This window comes from Helicoverpa zea, chromosome 7 (assembly GCF_022581195.2).
Source record: "Helicoverpa zea isolate HzStark_Cry1AcR chromosome 7, ilHelZeax1.1, whole genome shotgun sequence".
In the NCBI taxonomy this organism is placed as follows: Eukaryota; Metazoa; Arthropoda; class Insecta; order Lepidoptera; family Noctuidae; genus Helicoverpa; species Helicoverpa zea.
The window spans coordinates 10,954,887-10,973,531 of NC_061458.1; the positions used below are offsets into that span (position 1 = coordinate 10,954,887).

Below are 18,645 nucleotides of genomic sequence, written 5' to 3' on the forward strand. Positions count from 1 at the left end.
TTCACGAGCGAGCGGACATACACAATGATCGCTAAATTATAGGGTGTGAACGAGCACGGGTCAAGATAATGCCTTGCAGCCGATCCAGTCAGTGAGGTACGGACGCAACACCACTAAAGCAACTCAACAAAATTATAGACACGAAAAATAAATATCGGAAAACGTCAAGTTGTGAGGTTAGGTGTGGTGCAAGTTACCTATGTCGGCTCCAACCTTCCGCTGGTGCGCGGTCACTAAAAGTTTAGCCGAACAATATATTCATTAATGTCTCACAAATAGAAAGAAAACAGTGTGAGGTCGAGCGAGTCTGTGTCGACGTACTGCCTACGTGTGGTGTGGACGTGTCGTACTCACACTTGTGTAAGTGACACACATATTACGGGACACAATTCGTTACAACATTAAATATTTCCAGAAAGAATGTCACAGAATAGTATACAGTTAAGAAGTTAGCTTAAAGTATTGTTTGTAGAGAATTCTGTACAGATTGTCTCGCTAAGTTAGGTCTTGTATTAGTAATGATAGAAATACAGTGATCTTACAGTTTTTGCATTTGCACTTCTTGATGAGCGTTTCGTCTTTGATGTCTTCGTGGCAAGCCTTGCAATAATACCAAGCCCTGGAACGATAACATTTGGACTCAGTATAAGGAGACAAAATATGGCACTGGCCGGAACACTCTTGTAATAGTAAGAACATTAAGAGGTTAAAAATAAAAGAAAGATGCATTTGGAAATCCTTTCATCAACGAATGCCAAGGATAAATAATGAAACGCACCTTTTAACCTCATCGGCGGATTGTGCGATAAAGAAGCCCTGTGTGTTGGCGTGTATCTTGGCGCTGCGCGGGTTGATGGAGATCTTGCTGTCGGCGCCCTCCTCGCCCTTGATCTCGATGGCCAGGAGGAGCAGCTTCAGCTTCGTGAAGCATAACCTGAGGGATAGGCATATGATATACCGACCGGAACCTGTGATGTGCTCCATGAACAAAGACATGTTTTGAATTGATAGTGGCTTAATTCAATTTTTTTTATTCAGATTTCTGAAATGTATGCTTACGGACTTTTTAAAAGGTGTATAAAACTTACCTGACGATATTTGTATTTACAAAGCAATTTTAGATACACAAGCATTATTTTTGAGTCAAATTTTGGACAAACTACTCGAACATATTTATTTTTCTATGTGTTAAATAAGACGCTGTCTAAACTATTTACTTAATATTATGCGGCTTTTAGGGATTTTTTATTTTTTTATGTAGCCAGTTTTGTTAGTCATGTAAAGAGTGGAATTTTCAAAAGCTTTTCAACTACAATGGACAACAGTAGACATAGGATACTATAAACAATGTTAAGTTTAACATTACAGACATATCATACATATAGCTACATACGACATACATACTAATAAATACATATTTACGAGTAACCATGCCAGTTGTTATGATTACCGAATACATGCACAACATAGAAAGCCGTAGAAGGAGGAAGCCACGCAACCATGAAGTACTCAGACCCACTCGGAGTTGATGATAGTTTTAATAGAGTTAGTAGAAACGTGTGCAATGAAGCCCAAGGAGTGCATCAAGACAATGATGAATTTATGAAACTTTGTACAATATCCGTTATTACTGCACTGAAGTAATTTATGGAATAGTGAGGTTCACCAACATGGAAAATGATTCAAGTAAAAAGTTGTATTTAATTTGTTACGTGCATGTAATAGAAAATTAAGAACACTAGATAAAATTAAGTTACTTGAAAGAGTGTCGCCACTAGATGACAGACACGATTCACTACCGGCTCGAAGAGAAGACTAAAATACATACCACTAATTGTCTAATTTATTACCCATTCAACATGCACAATCTATTCTGAAAACCAGAAGGTCGATTAGTAGTAAAGGTATCGCGGCTACAGTGACTAGGTTATCGGTAGTGAGTGCACACTCAGTAGCTAGGTTAGCAAGTCGGCACACAGTGTCTACGGTGCGGTGCAGGCGCCCAAGGATCGAGGGGAGTCTTACTCGCTCGCTTGCGGGAAGCTCATTCCCGTGAAGGAGGTCGACAGTGTTTCGGTGTACATCTCGCAGCCAGTACCCTGCAGGTAATCGTTCTGCCAAGCTTGTGTGTCGGGGGACTGCAATCAACCAATAGGAGACGCTAAAGCTCGTGCCATGTTAGTCTTAGCCAACTCAACAGGGCCACCGCGCCCGCCCACACTCCTCGCTGCTCGCCGGCTATATTACACAACTATTCACAATTAGTATAAATAGTCAAATCCCTATATTATTGTATTTAGATGTTACCGGCTAAAACGTTATTCAGTGCAGTACCTATGGTAATGAAATCGAAAAATAAAACATTGATATTTATTCAAAATCACAGACGGTAAGCTGGCAAAAAAAAGAACAAAAACACTAAAATGAGAAGCTATGCGTTTCGTAGTTGGTTAGTATTGATTGTCCTGTAATCACAATATGGAATGCTCAAACACTGTATAGTATAAAAAAGTTTGTGTGTGACATAGTCTCGCGTCACGTTATTGAAAGCGTCTCGTTCCTTGCCCACTTACTCTGCGGCCTGTTTGAACGGCATCCCGATAAACGTTGAACTTAGTGTCTCGGTGTACATCTCCATGCCGGTACCTCGCATGTAGTCATTAGTCCATATAGCCATTTCTTGTGACTGTGGAAATGCCGCATAGTATTGTTAGAACTTGAAGTACGTTCAGAGAGCGACATTAAGCGTTATGCAGCCGAGGGTCGAAGAGTCAGTCTCTGAAAGTACTTAAGAACCATGTCTTTAAAAGTGTGGGGGTGTGATAAAAAAGGAAGCTGACCGTTTTGAAGCTGCGCATGGCGAAGAGGTTGGCCATCATAGTCGAGAAGCCCGGCGCGAGGCAGCTCTGCGCGATGAAGCCGAGTTTCAGCTCCGCCAGGCAGATGACGTCATCGCCTTGCTTCCAGTCCCATGATGGAATATTCAGCAGGTAGGCCTGAACACATACATTTACAATGAGAACATTGTCGGCTGAACAAAGCTTTTGTCTAACATCGATACAGCTACTGACTTAATCCGTGCAACTCAATGTTGTAATGTCCCTGGTGTAATGGCCCTGTTGATGAAACTTAACCCACCTTATTATGATATTGCATCAGCTGGATGATCACCCGTATGTCGTCGGAGTAGTTCTTGATGGAGATAACCCTCATGATGTTGGCGGCGTCTTCTGCATCAGGGTCCTGGCAGTACTTGTTGGCTAGCACCAGGCACGCATCTGCTTCGTGAACCTAAGGTGTGCAATGTATTATAACTTCTTATCGAAGAGCGCGAGTGATGTAGATGGCGGAATTGGGGCGAAAAAGCGATTGTGACTTTTTTTATTTAATTGCTGTCTATTGAATATATCGTGATGGTACCTAAACTGGAGAAAGAGCGGAAAGATATCGTCTCACTATCGCTTTTAGGCTCACTGTGCTATCTACATGATTCTCTTACAGATTGAATCAAGCTATTGCTGAGGGTATATTATCAAAATGATTGGCACCAAAAGGGGGCTTCTTGTTCAGGTTTTGGGATTGAATTAAATTTATCCAAGCACCATTTTTATCTTACTGCAAATTTTAGGGGAATATCGATTTGCGAGAAGCTATAATTAAAACACTTATCAGGGTCACAACACTTACCAACCAAACGTGAACACACTAAGTTACCGAAAAGTTAGTTACACATCTATTGTTAGGAGGAAAGACAGAGAACACTTTAGTAAAGACTTTAATCTAACATTAACTTAAGTTAGTATTACGATCTAATTCAAGCGGAGGTTTACAAAAGCGTGAAAATTGCGCATGCAGAACTTTGGCTGAAAATATAAAAATGAACACCACGTGGATATTTGGAAAATGTGATTTAGAAATACAATTTTCAGTTAAGTTTAGTAAGCCAATTGCTCAGTTTGAGCTGAATGAGTTTATAGAGTGGTATTCACTTCATAACAAGCAGGTGGGGTTGAAAGAAGAAGTTACCATGCAGACAAGCGCCGTCATTCCATAAGCCATGCCAACTTACCCAAAATATCGACAATCGATAACTGTACTCGACTACTTATAAAATGTTAATTTTGAAATGGAAACCCTTTCTTCGGCAGCCATTAATGCCAATATTGCCATCGGAACGTACAGAAAATCGATATCGAAGTGAGAAACGGGCCAGCATTGCAACAACACCCAATCAGACACATGGTGGGCGGGCTGGGCGCGGCGGCGCAGTGGGACGCGGGCCGCCGCGCGCGCCGACACAGAGCTAGCGAGGCCCACAGCAAGCAGAGCTCAGTAACGACGGAAGGGTACCGAACACCGCGCCGACATCCCGCGATAGGTTAGTCAACGAGCATCGCTCTACTCTAGACAATATGTTACATCGTCAAACCGACACCACGCCCATTTGATTTTTGTGTGTGCAGTGCTACTTACTTTCACCCTCTGTAGGTCGATTGGATTCATAATGGTGCCTTGAAAGAATTCCACAGTGGTAAAGTGTCTCTTGAACAGGCCTTCGAGCTCCAGGTCGGGCGGTTTCCTGTCATAATCGCTCAGTTAACACTGCGGGCCATGGTTACCGGACAGTCCGCCGCCTGGCGTGGCCTTACCATGCAACTCTAGTACCAAAATACGCAGTCGTGTGGTGGTGCGGGGTCGCCTCGCACTAGCCGGCGACCTCGCAGCACCGTGAGAAGCAATGATTGCATCAAAATAATCACGAGATAAACGTTACCAAAGTGATCAATACCTACTGTGACTATGAAACAGCGTCTTTACAGAAGAAAAAGATCTGTTTTATGCACATATAAATAAATAAAAAAAAGTACTGATTCACGTAGACGCGTCAATGATAATTACGGCCGTGCGTTAATCTAATGCCTGCTCTATGGTTGTATTCTAACCTTGACTCGTTCAAGGTCGACGGCATTCATCATTGTACCCTGAAAAAACTCGACGGTGGTGTAGTGACGCTTGAGGAGACCTTCCAGCTCAAGGTCGGGCTCTTTTCTGAAAGCGGCGTCGGACACACATGACACACCACCCCGCCACACACACGCGCGTCACGCGCACACACGCGGTGTGGCGCGCTGCCATACTACACTTACGGTTGCCAGCGAGTCAATATTTGTTCACTCATTTTAATCATTTACTACATATACCTAGTGTATTCGTTAGTTAATTTTATATTTTTCATTGGATTCTGATGTAAATAGTTCCCACAGGCTTAAAATACTTATCAATATTGACATAAAAAAGAATCCTGCTTAAACTTATTCGGCACAACAAAAAAATATGAGAATATTTAATAACTTATTTATCTATATTGTGTTAAATAAAGTAAGGTATTCCTTTTTTGTCTTCATTGAAACATTGACTACGTTCTTGTTTCCAGATTAAGGAAATTCAACTTTGTCTATAAAAGTCAAGGTATTAAAATATTCTAGACCTATAAATTGTTTTAAAGTTCATGAACAGAACTTTATGGTCTTCATATAAATTGGTGTGCATTATTTATAACCAGTATCTTTTCGAATATTTACTATTTGATTATATAGATTTCCCTAAATTTTACTAAATCTATAATTAATGTAAAACTTATGCTAATTTACATACCTGTGTAAAAAAACAACTTCGACGTCCACATCCTCTCTGTCCTCATGGAGGAAGTCTTTTAAAAAATGGCTCACTGACTCGTATGTAATGTGTCCACAGACTACTATGTGCCTGAAAACGTACAACGTTATTATACCACCGGCCCAGCAAGCCACGCGTCAGGTGCAGCTACCAAATTAATTTGCATTTTGAAAAAGAAAGAAGCTTCAGAAGCGAGTTCTCAGAAAGTCTCAAAGCTTGTTAAGTTTCAAAAAAACTTGTTGAAAATGCAAAATTGAATTTATCAGTAAGCTTCGTGTCGTTAAAACTTTGAAAAAATTTACATTGGCTTGTTTTTTTTTAAAGCAAGTTTTCAAAAAGCGGCATCTTATAAGTATTAGGAAAAGACAGAAGTAACAGCAATTTGAAGTTTTATTTAACACCTGGGACCACATGGAAGTAACGGTAATAAAAATAATTTGAAACAAACAGGTCACGGCAGGGTTAAACAAAACAGTAAGTGATAGAAGCGTGAAGATAATGCTACATTTATATTGACCACGTCATTGTTTTTTTCAGCAATCAAAAATAATCAAATTAATTGTTAAATTACATGAGATGAAGTAGTGAAGATTCTAAGATCATTATCAAAACAATGACGTGGTTTGCAAAAAATAAACGTCCATATTTACTATAAGCTCATTAGTTTGTGGCTAAGATTTTTTGGAAAGCTTTAAATATGAATACAGTTAATCCAAAATGCAATGATGATAAGTTAATTCAAAATTACGAAAATAGCCACAAATAAATGATCGTTTCTAGAAAGCTCAGTTTCGTTCAGGATTTGTGTAACTATCTACCACACTATAAATAAATAAACTTAAAAATGAGACGACGACTATGGGTGGGGGGCAGTTTAGGTCGCTTGCAGGACATGTGTGTCTGTAGGGGGACATACAACGATAGCATACATTGCATGGAGTTCAAAATACTGTTGTGGTGTTATGACTTGGATATCTACATGTTAACACACTGACTATTAGTAGAATTACAAACGGTATGTTAAATGTACACAGGATTACAGTTTACTGAAAAACAATAGAAAACGGAGTGATCAAATGGAATAAGGATGAGTTGAGCAAATTGTAGAGTTTTGTAAATAATCGCAATTATCATACGTTTTGTTCTATTAATAAAGCTTAAAAATACGAATGTATTAAAATGTATGATGGGGACTTGACAGTCTTGGTTTGTGAGTAGATACCGTTTGCGAAGCTACGTAAAAGTCAGTATGTGTAATTCTTATCTAGACACAGCAAAATACATGTGTTCAAATATGTTCTGTTACATTTGAATGGTGAGCTAGTTACTTGTAGTGGCTTTTGTAAATATCGTGGTAACGTGTATGTACTGCGTGTTTCGCTTTCAACTTGATATATTCTACAGTCTAACATCTGTGACTACGCTTCTTGTACTGTGTTTAGATAAAAATTGTATAAACAGTAAAAGCTTGCGTCTCAGTACAGTTTATGTATTCGGGATATAATGTCTTACTCGGACTATATAATATATTACTTATATACGTATAATTATAATACATTGTATGTTCTTTGGGAGCCAGAGTCGCAATTCTTAATAAGTTCACATCGACACTGTGAGGTGGACACTTCGTTTGTTGAAATGTGACAGTCGACAGTCCGTATAATGGTGAAAGTTAATGTTTTAAAATAAAATAGATAAAGAGAAAGATTGAGAGTCAGAAAGTCATCACAGAGCAGAAAATAAGAAAGTTAAATAAACCAAACGTTGCAAACAGCTCATGTCTACGTACGAACATGCATCTAGTATTCATCTAAGGTGTGGCAAAGGATCTGATTTCATTTTTATTCATATAAACATTAAACATGTCTACCTTGTATCTTTAACGATCCATAAACATTGCAAACAATTTCCAAAATCAATCCAAAGTTGTTTATAAAATGATTGGTGTATCGTTGCTAGGATGATGTCAATCATGTCAAATGATATGTTCAATAAAACTAAACTAATTTTGCGTTAAAAATGTCCTCAATGCACACAGCCTTGCCACGCTCTATGAATATATTTACGAAAATACATTACACTAAAATAACCGAGGGGGTCGACTCAAAATTACATTACAGATCAAAACATGAAAGAGGGTCAACATTAAGAGTACAATAAGAGTAAGTCGTGCAGGCAGGATACAGTCGGAGCGGACCGTGGATAGCGGACGGCGCGGGGAGGGACGGGCCGTGGCGGGCGGCAACAGGCCGCCCGGGCCCGCGGGCGCCAGGCAGGCTGTCCACCGCTCGCGCCACGACGCCAACAACGCACTACGGTACGGTACCACTCAACATTTAACTCTCCGTAACTAAGCTTTACGTTAACATTCCTTTACTTTACGTACGTATACTAACAGAACATAATCATGATACCTATAATGACGAGCGATAACACTAGCCACTATCTGCTGTTCACTATTCAACTGAACTCAAATTCAAAGGTAATTTACAATCAATATCGACTCATAAAAACAAAGACAACTCGCGGGACTTGCGTCCCGCCAAGATAAGTGAGAACACAGAAGCGTGCTAAGAGAGGAAAAGGAAGAATAGATGTCACAACACGGAACACATTCAACGGAACGGAGTGAAGACAGCGGCTCACCTGCGTCCCCGCTCATTCTTGAGGGTGCCGCCATACTTGGGTCTAGTGCCGATTAAGTCAATTATCTCTGGGATACAACTGGCAAATATCGCCTAAACGCCGACAGACAAAACAAGACGTTCACATTCATTCAACCGAGAGCGGGGGCGAGTCGCCGGCGCGCGGCCTCGGGCGGGGCGGCGCGGCGGCGACTCGCCTCGCTGCGACCGCGCGGACGACACGCGGCGGAGCGCGGGCGAGCGCGCGGCGCGAGTGGCGGAGCGGCGCGGGCCGGCGGGCGCGTCGGCGCGGCACTGGCTGTGTGTCGCGGGACTGTGGCGAGTGCCGGAGCTAGCGCTACAGCGTGGCGACAGGCATCGTGTGCAAGCGAACAAACCAAACACTACTTCATCGACAGCATTACAAAACTTTACATCGGCTCTCTCCAGATCTAGTCTCGTTAGAAAGGATTAAAAAGCTCAACGGTATCTCGAGTAAAATTTACGAAAAAAGGCATGTAGTAGTGCGTCGGTCGACCGCGCGCCTGTCTCTCTAGTTCGGGGAGAGGGGCGCGGCCGCCGGGAGCTAACTCTTCGAGCATGCGCCACGGCACCGAGAGACCGATTCTAGTGAAGGATTAATAAATTTCATTAGCAAACTCCGCATTCAATCAACCAAGATCGAAACCGTGAGAGGTAGGAAGGCAGGAAGCCGCGTGGAGCGGGGGCGTGAGAGCAGGGTACCTGCGGCGGACGTCCTTGTTGTACCGGCCGCCGTATTTGTTCCGCTGCGCCGCCAGCTCCGTGATCTCGGGGATCCAGCTGGCGAACACAGCCTACGATACACAGCAACACCGTGAGGTGAGTGGCCGCGCCCCCGGCCCGCCCCCGCGCGCCCGCCCCGCCCCGCCCCGCCCGCCCGGCCCGCGAACCCTCGCGCACGAGGCTGTGTGCGATGAGTGTCGTCTGTCTGCGTGGTGGCTGTGGCTGTGTGTGGGTGTGCGGGACTTGGGTGCCGTGCCGAGCTACGCTAGCGGCGGGAGCCGTGACGGGACTCGTGACCGGGTGCATGCAAAGCCTAAGGATACATACGCTAACTAATCGATGAACAGAACTTAAAAAGAAATCGGTTCGACCGGTACCTAAACTAAAAACGGTGGGCATTCGGTATAGACGCTTGGTAGACGCGAGCACGGGCGGGCCGAGTCGGAGGGCTGCGCAGAGACGCCGGCCCCGGCGGTACGGGGTAGCACCGGGGCCGCGCGCCGCCCGCCGCCCGCCGACGGACCCGCGCGTGAACACGAGTAGATAACACAATACATCTGACGGCACTGAGCAAGCTTTCTTATAAGGTGATGATACCACATGGTCGCCGAGAGCTCGGGCGATTCATTCCGGACGTGGTGCGAGATGAATCGCCTTAACTTTCGCCGACCATTTTATATTATCAAACGGATACCTCTTTCCATGTTCACGCTTCAGCTCGCCACTGTACTTGGACCTACTTCCTACCAGCTCTATAATTTCGGGAATGCTACTAGCGAACATTGCCTGCAACAGACCACGGTGTCGATCGAACATGGTGTCCGGATCGCACGCGGACACCATCGAGTGGTGCACGACAATGTCCACACAGATCGGTATACTCTCTATGGTGACGCTGAGTCGTAAAGTGTAGCCGGTAGCGGAGCGAAATAAAAATAAAAGGAAGTAGTGTGTGTCTACCGGTGATGTGAGCAACTGAACACAGCCAGGCGTGGTGCGGCATGCATCGCGAGGTGGGAGGGGTGGGACGGCACCGGGTCGCCGAGGCGGCGGGCGCCACTGCGCGACTTGCGACACTCGCGTATCTCGTTCGGACCAGTCCCCAGTACACTCCGTACTCTAAGCGCGGCGAGCCAGATCCTCCGGCGGCACGTTCGCGGTCACTTTCACGTAACAAAGCAAAAGAAAAAACAAAATACACCCATGCAGCCGCTCGAAGAAAAGCGTATTAAAATTGAGTGGTCGGCGATAGTCGAAAGATAGTCGTTGGAAGCCGGGAAGTTAGAAGATGGCACTCGAGGGCGGTGAGGATCCGCCCGGGCGGGGCGCCGCTCGGCGTCTCGCGAGCTCATCGTTAACGTCATGCGGTCTATGTGTGCACTAGTCAGGCTTACAATCATTCAACGAGCTGTGCGATCAACCACTTGTCTAGCAAGTCCCATGTGAACTATATTGTAACCTTATCACTGGAATGTTTGTTATGTTTCCTTTTGCTTTGTTATAGTTTAGCCTTGTACAAGGAACCGCAAGCTTGTCGTCACGACTCAGTAGCCGTACAAAAAGTATGGAAACTACATTTAAATACTTGAGAAATTAAAAATGTCGTGTTCCAAATGCAACTACAGAAAGAAATTAGAGACTTGCGTCTCCTTGCAAAGAGAACTTTGATATTATTTGATTTTATAATTCATTTAAATTCATTAAATATTAAATTCATAGAGATTTAGATAGAACAGTTGAAAGTGAAACTTACCAAGCCGACGAGGAGAAAAAAAACTAAAAATGTTCTTCCAAGTACTGTGTGACAGAAGACGTCACCGTAACCTACGGTGGACATGGTCACTATAAGGAAGTACACACACGTCCAGTAGGACAGCTTCTGCGCGTTCTCGAACTCTAACGGATCGCCCGAGTTCTCCAGCTGAAACACCATACACACGAGAGTCAGACAAGGGCCTAAAGTACTATGATTTGTACGGGTACAGAATACATTTGGTTTGGAGATCATTAACTGTTTGACCATTCCTTTTACTTTTCTTATTAAGGACATAATGTGTACTCGTACATAGGGGTTTTATTTCAATGACTGTTATTAAATTAATTGGTTATTGAGTCATTCACATAAAAATACACGTTTTTTTATCAAAAGAATGACCTGCACGGTCATTCTTTTTTCGGTACCTATGCAACTTTTTAATGATGATACTCACTGCTAAGAAAATAATAATATGCACAATTTATACCATCTCAAATTGAGTCATCAGTTTCAAAAATCCTCTAATCCGTGATTCACATACATACAGAGTAAAATATTTGACGTGAAACACTTACCAAATGAATAATGCCGGCTGCGGTCAACCACACTGATATAAATATAGAAACTAATTGCGCCAACCGAATTGAGCTCGATGTTTTTAATATATTGAGGTATTGCAAAATATCAGGCACGGTCATTAAGCGTAGAGCCCTGAGAAATCTCAGCCCTGGAACAGAGAGGAACATCCAGTTTTACTTTTGATTTGTATTTAGTATTAACAACTTCGTTTATTTTATTGAGTGTAGTGTGTTTGAAAGCTAATCAATCGCAATAAAGTTGTATTTCTATTGATTCATGCGTTTAATGCAGTAGGGAATTTGTATTTTTCATGGAATAATCCGTGAATAATCCCAATTCTCTTTTTGATATAAGTATCTATACTTGTAATAAAAAGTTGACTCACCTATCCACGTTCTATCCAGGTATATTGATACAAAGGATGGGGGTATCGTGAAATAATCTACAAATGAATACATCTCGAGCATGAACCATAGTTTGTCACTAGCTGCTATAAACTGAAACAGAAGTATCACACGGTATACAATTCGTATTAAGAGTAACAATTTTGTACACAAAACACTGAGAAAAACATCAATAAGATCAGAAAAATATGTACCCGAATACTCAAATGTAAGAATAAATAATTGTAATATTTAATTTTCTTTTGTTTTCTTCTAAACCTGGAATTCCGATTTTAAAATCTTTTGTTTGTTTAAAAAAAAAGATTGTTTTTTATGGGCCTAGATAGACCACTTGCAAAAAAGAGTTTGTAACGTAACTTTCGATCTTTGAATGAATAGCTCGATTCTCAGTTGTTTTTTTTTTCAAATCTTTATGGCGTTAAGTGTAGGATGAATGTTAGAGCTATTTTATTATGGATACAAATATATTTGTTTCTTTTTGCTTGATCAAGTTTATTTGACGTCAACATCGTTATAATTTAGTAACATGGACAGTTGAGTATTCGGGCATTACTATGTGAACAATGAACATGCACAACCAATAAAAAGTCTGTCTAAGTATTTGGTGTTTCTTGTCAATCATATCAGACACCATATAAAAAGCCATTGACAGAAATTAAAAGGAAGAAGGAAGTATTAATTTTGTGAAGCTTCTTCAGGTGTTGATGTAGGCTCGGAGTATTGTTTAAATGTTAGTATAATAATTTCGCAAAGCTTCGTGAAGACTGTTTTATCTCAACCACACAACTTCATATTTTGTATGAATTTATGGCCGGTACGAGGCGTTAATTTGGGGTACGGAAAATGTTTAGTGTCAAGTCAGTAAGTTGTTTGTTTCAAAAATAAAATAAGGTCAATTAACTGTTTTTGTTTAAAAGTTTTGTACACTAAAAAAAGCTAGTGAATAAATATTTTTTATGAAATGAATAATTAATTTTGATTCGAACAAAAGCATCTTGAATTGCCAATGATGAACGGAAAATAAACGAACTCAACTTACTCGTATAAAAAAGTAGACCATAAAAAATATGTTAAAGGCAAGGTCGATTTGCTGAGTAATATTGTCGCTCCATTTCTGGCATCGCTCAACCTCTTCACTGAAATCAAACACTCGGTATATAGGTCATGCACATCTCTCTAACGACAACAACAGTTAGGAACAGGTTCACTTGAAGCTATTTCACTAATATATCACAGCTGACAAATAAACAGAAGCTACATATAGGACTATATTCAGCAAACAGTTTCGACCACATTTATTATGAGTATTGACTCACGTATTCCTTGAATTCAGCATTATCAAGATTAGTAAGTTATTAATAATGTTAGCGATGCAATGTTATAGAAGGTATAAGGACTGTTTGTTACCTGGACGCGTCAATGAAGTAGATGATGAGCGATGCTATACTCAGGATGAACACCAACACTACCTGGAATGGAAAAACATTATGTTTTAGTTCAATTGTCTTGTATTAAGCCGAAATACGGCACTTGCTACACAACTCATCTATTAGGATTCGGAACAGGCGTAGCGCTACGAAGGCTACGATCTCGTAGCAAGAAGATGATCTATAATGTAGACTGCTACGAAAAGTACATAAAGCACTATGTTTAACGTAAACCAGGTATATATTGTAATGCCTAGAGGTTGGTGTAAGTATATTTTTCAATAAGTAATACTAACGCTACGCTGCTACGGAAGAAACAAAACGCAAAATTAAGTATAACTTAATTGCTTGTTAATTTTTATAATAAATCTTTTTCATTTTTCTCCAATACCTACAGAAATTCAATTTACCTGTCAAAAGTCTACTTTCACAACGATTGGAAATCAATTTACGTTATGATAGACATTGACGGATGAGCCATTAGCGAAATATGTATTACATAAAACTTATAGCTGTACCCCCCTATCAGTTACATAACGTGGATCATCAATTTTGATGTAGGTATCAACTTCTTTGTGGAATAAATGAGGCTCTATGAAGTCTTACAATAAATGCCTTACGTTTTCCAAGATTTGGATAAAGTATTTTCAGATTTTTGTGATTCTAGTAAATGTTATTTCATTCTGTATCCGTTTAGGTACTTTTTTATTGTTGACTAAATGTGGTTTGACAATTAGACTATGTTTTTTTAAGTTTGGTTCATTTGTTACAATATTGCATCGTATGACTTTGTGTGATATATCTCCGACGATATGTATGCGCAAAATATTGCATGCATCATATTCTAAGTTGGTAAGTACATGATGTTTATGTTATGACAATGTTATGAATATCAATCAAGTTTAATAAGTACATGAGGCACTCTGTGCATACCTATTAAGTAGTAAGATGATACTTTAAGTGAGCACACCCTGATTTAGGGCCAGTGATGTCACTATTTATTATCTTCGTCATGGCGGTTAAAGCGTGAAATGGATAATATTAATGCGACATGGAAAGATGACTAAAAGTACACAAGTTAATTAATATCCATATAGAGTTCTCTTCTTCAGAAAATACATCTAGTATCTATACTAGCATATCCCACTTCATTTTAGCAAAAAAGTATTCCAGCATTCAAAGAAGTGTATAAATTGTGTTCATACTCGTATTTCCATCTCAAGGCGGAAAATGCTCCGGAGTTTAATAAAAGGCAACGTTGTTATAATAACAAGTGAGCATCGGATGGAAATGGATGCAAATTGGATGCTTCCTCGCGATGCTTCGATGCATACAAAAGGATGGCGCGAGCATCTTTATTTAATGTACACAAGGCTAGATGCTCGAGTTGCTTTACGCTGTGAATTTACCTTTTTATGACTGTTTGTGTTTATAATGAGGCCTTAATTTGACGCTGTAAATGTTTTAACTAAATGTTGGTTAAAGCACAAAAAGCATATTTCAAAAAGAGTTGACTGCTTTGATAACCCGCTAATCTAGTCCTTTTTTGTTTCAGTGTAATCATCTCTGTAATAACTGATGCCAACACATAACAATATAGAACCCACATTATATCGAGCGACAGAATAACAATACATCAGATATTAGCCGCATTACATAAATTTGCATAAGCTTATCCTACTGAATACGCTTAATTTATAAAGGAATAACCCAACACAATGTTTTGACATCGTAAAGTTAGTAAAATATGTGCATACGAGTTTGTTTTCTTCCTCTTATTCCCACATAAATATAACGACAGATATTTTCATCAAACTTTTCTATAAAATATAAAACAGTTCTAGGATAGGTTCTATCTTTTATATTGCCGTAATAAAATGAGGTTTAAGACCTAGGAGAGCTATAGTTTATTCTGGTATTAAAACAAGGATATGGGCGTGTGGAACTGATACATGTTTTATGGGAACGAAAGAGGTACCGGAGCAAAGAGTGACATGAGGTGACGTGACTCGGCTACGGACGAGATCATCCCTCTATATAAATCATGATGCATTACCATATGAAGCTTCCGACATATGGTTTTCACGTAGGATGTAATATTTTTGTTTTTCCTCATATGCTCTCGCACGTATTTTTGGAAGGACATAATTATGATTGAACAAATGCCTGCGTCAACCGAAAACTGTGTTGGAACTCTCCAAGGTCGTTTGTTCGCTAAAGGGTGTGGTCGCTGGGTCGTGTTGTTCTTATTTCAAATTTATTTGAGGACGAATAACAATAGAAAAGACTAGAGGTAGACACTCGTACTTCAAATTCAAGAGTTCCTTTTCCATGTAACACGATAAATAGAATTCCATTTTTCAAAACAAACAACTGGTGCGAGAAGCACCGAGCGACTTTAAAGAACTTCCGCAAACTTCACATTTCTATCTCGTAGAGCAAGTTGAAAAGTGTTCGGTAAATGTTCTCCTTAAATAATTTCCGCCATTGCATCAAAGCTTTGAAGTATAAGAGGCCAAGTTTCAAATTGCATCAACTTGTCACTTAAGTGGTCAGACTTGGCAACTTGCCGATAACTTGGCACTTGGAGAAACTGCCGCTCGTGGGGTATACAACCTCATAATACGTTTCAAAATTGATTTTTGTCGGTAAACATTAGGTTCGAGAGCAAAGAACTTTCATGAAATTTTCACATGATTTGTTGCAAAACATTTAATTGTGTAGGTGCCAAGTGCTTTATACCTACCATGACGTGTAATAAATTAGTTAATGAGTACAGTATGCTATTAATTAATTAGAAATAATAGCTATTATAATTTATATGCAATTATAGACCAGTACAAGGCCATCTATAGTCTAATTATGAATAAATATGGTTTAATTATTTAGGTTAACCTACCTGTTAAAAAAAGTCAATTAAAGTTAAAAGGTTATTGAGAACTAAATACTAATGAGATCTGTAGGTAATAAATGGTCTGACGAACCGAGGCGATCATAAACAAATGAACTGCAGTTACTGAATCTGGTTGGATGTCAATATTTTCTTCATGAAGAAGTTTGTCTAAACATTGTGACACGATTGATTGATAAAGAATAAACTTGTATGCGTTACACAATAAGGGTGGATATAAGGAAATGTGTCGAGTTATGGGTGTTATTAGATTACAATGGGCGCGGTTGCACGCAGCAAGGCTAATCCAGTTAGTGGTCGTCATCCAATTACTGCGGCGTGCCAGCAAGGTTGCTGCCTTGACTTCGCAAACTTATTCAGATTTAAACCGACCTGAAGAAGTGGGTGCCTAGGTATCTTGGAAGGTGAGGGATTATTGTAGGACAGTGGAATGTCAGAAGACAAAGTCACAGTCAAAGTCGTTTGCGATTAACTGCTGAACTAAGGGTTTATCTACCTTCAAGAAATTCTTTTGTAGCTTAGGGAAGTGTATGTATTATTAAAAAAACAGTAGTAGTCTTTATAAAAAATATAGACTAGAAAGACATGGCCTTTGTTGGCTTATTGAGGAACTATTATTTTCTTGGAAAAATGTACCTACGTAAAAATGAACTAAGTAATCGTCCTACATTTGTGGTAAGTTTTTCATAGGTAACTATAATTTCAAAGAAAAAAAGTTATAATGTTGTAATTACAGGTTTTCGTGCCTTAAAGTAGTGTAATAAAAGCCCGTTTTCAGGTAAGTGTATTGAAAATACGTAACTTGCATAGGTACTCGTAGGTTATATACTTATATATGTGTGTTACATATACTTTCCTGTATGTGTATTTTGCGTGAAGGCACGAGTGTGTAAGATTGTAATTACGTAAGGCTTGTAACAGATGGCATTTTGTGGTTTCTCCGTAAACTCGTGGATTAATCTATGTATGTAAATAAAATAGCTATTTTATAGACTAGCTTCTACCAGTTCAAGTTCAATAAACAGAGCTGAAGCTAAGGTATTAGTAATACTCAGGTTAAGAGGCGAATCGTTACCCCCATGGCCATGACACGGTTCACGGCAACCATGGAAAAGCTAGATTATGGCGTTCATAAATTACACCTATTTAACTTGTAAGCTTTACATTTTTACGAAAGAAAAGGGGAAATTTATTACTGCATATTAAAGTGTACATAAAGGGCAATTATACATATAGCCATATTAATAGGTCGTTGACCTCTCGTTTATGTGCTACATTTTCATGCTTCGTAACGAGAACAATAAATGCTTTAATGGAGGGTATTGCGGTGTTCTAATGTCCGTTCAGTCAGTGCTTCGCGTAATTATTAGTTGTTAGTTTGATGGCAAAGTCATTTCGCATGTTATATTGTCATCTATTAACTGTTGAATACCAATTCCAAGTGAGTATATTGGTACAAAGTATTGGTAAATAAGCCATACAATTTTATTTATTCTTTTCCTGAACACAATAATTACTGTCTTCCTCCTTTGAAACCAAACGAGACGCAAGTAAATCCGATATATTAAATTCAGTGAAGTATACGGTTTTTTCAGACCACTGAAAATACTTATTTTATCTTAAGACTCTAATGGAAACCTCCCGTGTACGTCTAAACGAGCTTAGAAATACGAGGGCGAGTCAGCGGCGTGGAAACTGACTGCCTAGCGTTACGTTATTCGGACTTTTCCATTTTCTTCAGAAGCAAGGAAGTATTTAGGAGTATTGTGTACTTAGAGCCGCGCCAGAACCGCCATTTTTATACTCTTATTTTTAGACGTTATTAGACTCTGCGGGTTTGTAGCGAAAGGTCATATTTTTTTTACTTTCATTAAAGGATAAACAAATGAGTTGACAAATTGGTCGTTATCTTTTTAATTTTGTGAATTTCGTAATCTGTGCGGCGTACTAACGTTTTTAATTTTCTTACCGTGAAGTTATTTAAAAGGTCACGGGTTCAAACTGCAGACCGCACTTTATTAGATGTAATTTAATCATCATTTAAGATTGGTGATCCAAAAAACTTAATGATCTCTAAATGAAACCCACGTTAACTCCCAGTTGATATGTTCAGTGTTACGAGAATCTAAATTAATTATTTATCCGTTTGTGCAGGTAAACTAAGTGTAAAAACATACACAAATAAATAGTCCTAAAGTTTTTTGGAGCTCAAAGTTCTATGTAAGTATAAAAAGAAGACAAGGAGGAAAATGTGGCAACCCGGATGCACAAATTGCCAATTGGGCGCTGACAAAATGTGGAGTGAAGGCCCAACGTGAGGATTAATGAACACGATAAGAAAAATTATATGAAAGGACAGCTTGCCTACCATGGCAATATTTTTCCTTAAGGAAGATGCCAGGGTTTTTATATTTTTTTGCGAAAATCCCGGAAGCATAAGAATCGAAGTGAATAAAATTGAAATGTGCCGGTTGGTTTATGGAAAAATTATTATAATCAGTTT

General features: G+C 39.7%; 1 protein-coding gene across 11 annotated transcripts in view; it reads right to left on the bottom strand.

Annotated features, from left to right (window-relative positions):
• The window catches only part of LOC124632159 (calcium-activated potassium channel slowpoke), a 56,013-nt gene that overhangs the window by 9,941 nt on the left and 27,427 nt on the right, over window positions 1-18,645 (bottom strand). For 2 of the 11 annotated variants that reach the window (XM_047166857.1, XM_047166853.1), the window contains exons 2-15: window positions 13,212-13,273; window positions 12,844-12,940; window positions 11,786-11,897; window positions 11,397-11,548; window positions 10,819-10,986; window positions 9,760-9,851; window positions 5,656-5,766; window positions 4,474-4,579; window positions 3,139-3,291; window positions 2,841-2,996; window positions 2,574-2,686; window positions 779-934; window positions 543-619; window positions 198-233 (exon numbers count right to left, since the gene is read on the bottom strand). In XM_047166857.1, the coding sequence (XP_047022813.1) occupies window positions 198-233; window positions 543-619; window positions 779-934; window positions 2,574-2,686; window positions 2,841-2,996; window positions 3,139-3,291; window positions 4,474-4,579; window positions 5,656-5,766; window positions 9,760-9,851; window positions 10,819-10,986; window positions 11,397-11,548; window positions 11,786-11,897; window positions 12,844-12,940; window positions 13,212-13,273 (1,591 nt within the window). Of the gene's footprint in view, window positions 1-197; window positions 234-542; window positions 620-778; window positions 935-2,025; window positions 2,139-2,573; window positions 2,687-2,840; window positions 2,997-3,138; window positions 3,292-4,473; window positions 4,580-5,655; window positions 5,767-8,322; window positions 8,415-9,044; window positions 9,137-9,759; window positions 9,852-10,818; window positions 10,987-11,396; window positions 11,549-11,785; window positions 11,898-12,843; window positions 12,941-13,211; window positions 13,274-18,645 lie in introns of all 11 variants that reach the window. The other 9 variants (XM_047166855.1, XM_047166852.1, XM_047166847.1 and 6 more) reach the window with 7 other exon arrangements.